The 2,961-nt window shown below is 45.0% G+C and overlaps 1 protein-coding gene across 1 annotated transcript in view; it reads left to right on the top strand.

Moving 5' to 3' along the window:
- The window catches only part of stab2 (stabilin 2), a gene marked incomplete at its 3' end in the record, with an annotated part of 49,245 nt that overhangs the window by 15,273 nt on the left and 31,011 nt on the right, over positions 1–2,961 (top strand). The window contains 8 exon segments of the mRNA XM_014032205.1: positions 511–606; positions 1,027–1,119; positions 1,191–1,238; positions 1,554–1,687; positions 1,770–1,872; positions 1,953–2,030; positions 2,174–2,263; positions 2,376–2,483. Coding sequence (XP_013887659.1) covers positions 511–606; positions 1,027–1,119; positions 1,191–1,238; positions 1,554–1,687; positions 1,770–1,872; positions 1,953–2,030; positions 2,174–2,263; positions 2,376–2,483 — 750 coding nt within the window.

Here is a 2,961-nt window from a genome sequence, read left to right as displayed (position 1 = left end):
ACTGGTAAACTGAGAGCTTCACCTTCTGGCTCAGCTCTCTCTTCACCATGACAGACCGGTACAACACCCACATCACTGCAGATACAGCACCAATCAGCCTGTTGATCTCCCGCTCCATTCTTCCCTCATTCATGAACAAGACCCTGAGATACTTAAAGTCCTCCACTTGGGGCAGGACCTCCTCCCTGACCCAGAGAAGGCACCCTACCCTTTTCTGAGTCAAGACCATGGTCTGGGATTTGGAGGCACTGATTCTCATCCCGGCTGCTTCACACTCGGCTGTGAACGGCTCCAGTGAGAGCTGGAGATCAGGATCTGATGAAGCCAACAGGACCACATCATCCACAAAAAGCTGAGATGTGATCCTAAGGTCACCAAAAAGGATCCCCTCARCACCTTGGCTGCTCCTAGAAATTCTGTCCATAAAAGTTATGAATAGAATATTGCCAGTAATGAACTTCATGCTAAACAGAAATCAGTCAATAAGAATATGAGTTTGTTTTTGTTCAGAGTGACTGCAGCTGTAAGCCCGGATACAAAGGAACCGGGTTCTTCTGTGAGCCCGTCAACCAATGTGTGACTGAGACTGGGGGCTGTCACTACCTGGTGAGTTCTGTTCAGGTTCTTATTCAAACAATAACATTACCTGTTATTATCATTGAGTCAGGAGCTGTACCTAGACCGATCACCAGGTCAGGATCCATTACTAAACCGATCGTCAGGCCAGGACCAGTTATTAGACCGATCATCAGGTCAGGACCCTTTATTAGACCGATCATCAGGTCAGGACCTATTATTAGACCCATAGTCAGGTCAGGACCCATTATTAGACCGATCGTCAGGTCAGGACCCATTATTAGACCGATCGTCAGGTCAGGACCCGTTATTAGATGATCATCAGGTCAGGACCCATTATTAGACCAATCATCAGGTCAGGACTCGTTATTAGACCAATCATCAGGTTAGGAAATAAAGCAAAKATGAAGATACACTAAACTTTTATCCTGGTCTTGTCCCTGTCTTCAGGCCAGCTGTCATCTCCTGTCCTCAGGGTGGAGGTGTGTCTGTGATGATGGGTATGTTGGAAACGGACTTCTGTGTTTCGGTTCAGTTCAACAGGTGAGGACAACCTTGTTCAGTTAGCTTCACCTCATCTTTAATTCTAGTCTGACCTAGTTTCTGTGTTTCAGGAGCTGATGACTCTACCCAATGCCTCAGATTTCTTTATCTGGACCTCAGTAAGTTTCTAAATTTTATGACCTGTATATGACCTGCTCACATCAGAACCCAAGTCCAAAAACCACTGACATGCTGGGTCAGAGAGAACGAGTCTTGGCTGCATGTACTACTGACATAGATCCTGGCTTCAGACCTACCTGAAGTCCACACCTGTCTAGTGTTGGAAAGGTTCAGAGCTTTTGTCAGACTGACTGGGGTGGACCCACCGGGAGGTTTGGTCTGACCTGAATTCAGGAGTCAAGCCTGGACCACTAGGCATCTGGGAGCAGATCCTGTCTGAGCTTTCTGTTTTTGATGTAATGTTTTTCTAACAGGGGTCTGGTCTGTCCAGTTCTTTGTCTGATCAGAACGTCACTCTTTTGGTTCCAACATCTGCTGCCATCAGTAAAATGTCCTCAGAGGACAGATCCTTCTGGACAATGAAGGGGAACCTGCCAAGCCTCATCAGGTTTCTGCCTGGTGCTAAAGTCAGATTTTAAAAATAATTGAAGTTCAGATTAAAGACAGTTGCTTTTTCTTCTGTCTGACAGAAACCACATGATCTCTGGAATCTACCCTCTGTCTGAACTCAAACACAAGTCCTCTGTCATGTCTCTGCTGTCCGCAGGACTTCCTGTTTCTACCAGAGACCAGGTCAGGGGTCCAGATAAACATATCAATTGTAGAAAACTTCTGTGTTTCTGTTTGGGTTTGAACCATTGTTGTTGTGTCAGATGACATCTGTTGGTGGAGCAACCATCATCACTTCAGATGTAGCTGCGACCAACGGCTTGATTCACCTCATAGACCAGGTATGGAACTAAAGGACAACCTTCTGCTTCTCCTAAAGTATGAAGCTGCAGAACTGAGGAGAACCTGCTTTTGTCCTCAGGTACAGAAGTAAAGGAGAACCTTCTGTTTCTGATATACTGTATGCTCTTTGTTCTGTGTCCAGGTTCTAGTTCCTGACAGGAAGCTAAGTGAAGGTCTGCTGGCGACGCTTGCTCTCAGACCCGAGTTCTCACTCTTCAGATCCTATCTAATTGTATGAACACACACACACACACACACACACACACACACACACACACACACACACACACACACACACACACACACACACACACTATTGTTTCATACTTTGTTTTTTACTTCAGACTTATAATCTGACTGATGAGATCCAGCGGGCTGATGAATTCACCGTCTTCGCTCCAACCAATGATGCCATCAACAACTTCCTGCAGAAGATGGACGCCACATTCCTGGTGACCAAAAACCTGAAAATATAAAAAAATTTAGCTTCTATCAACATCCTGGGCATGAATGTCTAATTCTATCAACAAGACCTGATGCTGCTCAGTAATCCAGGTAGAAAAATCAAAATGAAAAATTAAGTAGATCTTATGGACAGGTTCTTGTTTAAAAAAATGTTTCATTAAAAAAAACATCCAGAGGACCTACTATTATTTTAGCTCCATCATCAAGCTGCTGCCAGAATTCTGGCTGCTATAGGATCAGTTCTCTTGGTGGAACTGGTCTTGTTCTGTTCCTCTGGTTGGGTTCCTGGTTTCAGACCCAACTTTTAGAGTCCTCGTGTTCATCATGATGATGTAAACATTAACGGTCATGGTGATGGACGTGGACCTTCATGTTCATGGTGATGGACGTGGACCTTCATGTTCATGGTGATGGACGTGGACCTTCATGTTCATGGTGATGGACGTGGACCTTCATGTTCATGGT

The sequence above is a fragment of the Austrofundulus limnaeus genome, unplaced genomic scaffold (assembly GCF_001266775.1).
Source record: "Austrofundulus limnaeus strain Quisiro unplaced genomic scaffold, Austrofundulus_limnaeus-1.0 Scaffold1395, whole genome shotgun sequence".
NCBI lineage: Eukaryota > Metazoa > Chordata > Actinopteri > Cyprinodontiformes > Rivulidae > Austrofundulus > Austrofundulus limnaeus.
The sequence above is the reverse complement of the archived record's forward strand: the minus strand, read 5'-3'. Positions and strand labels throughout refer to the sequence as shown.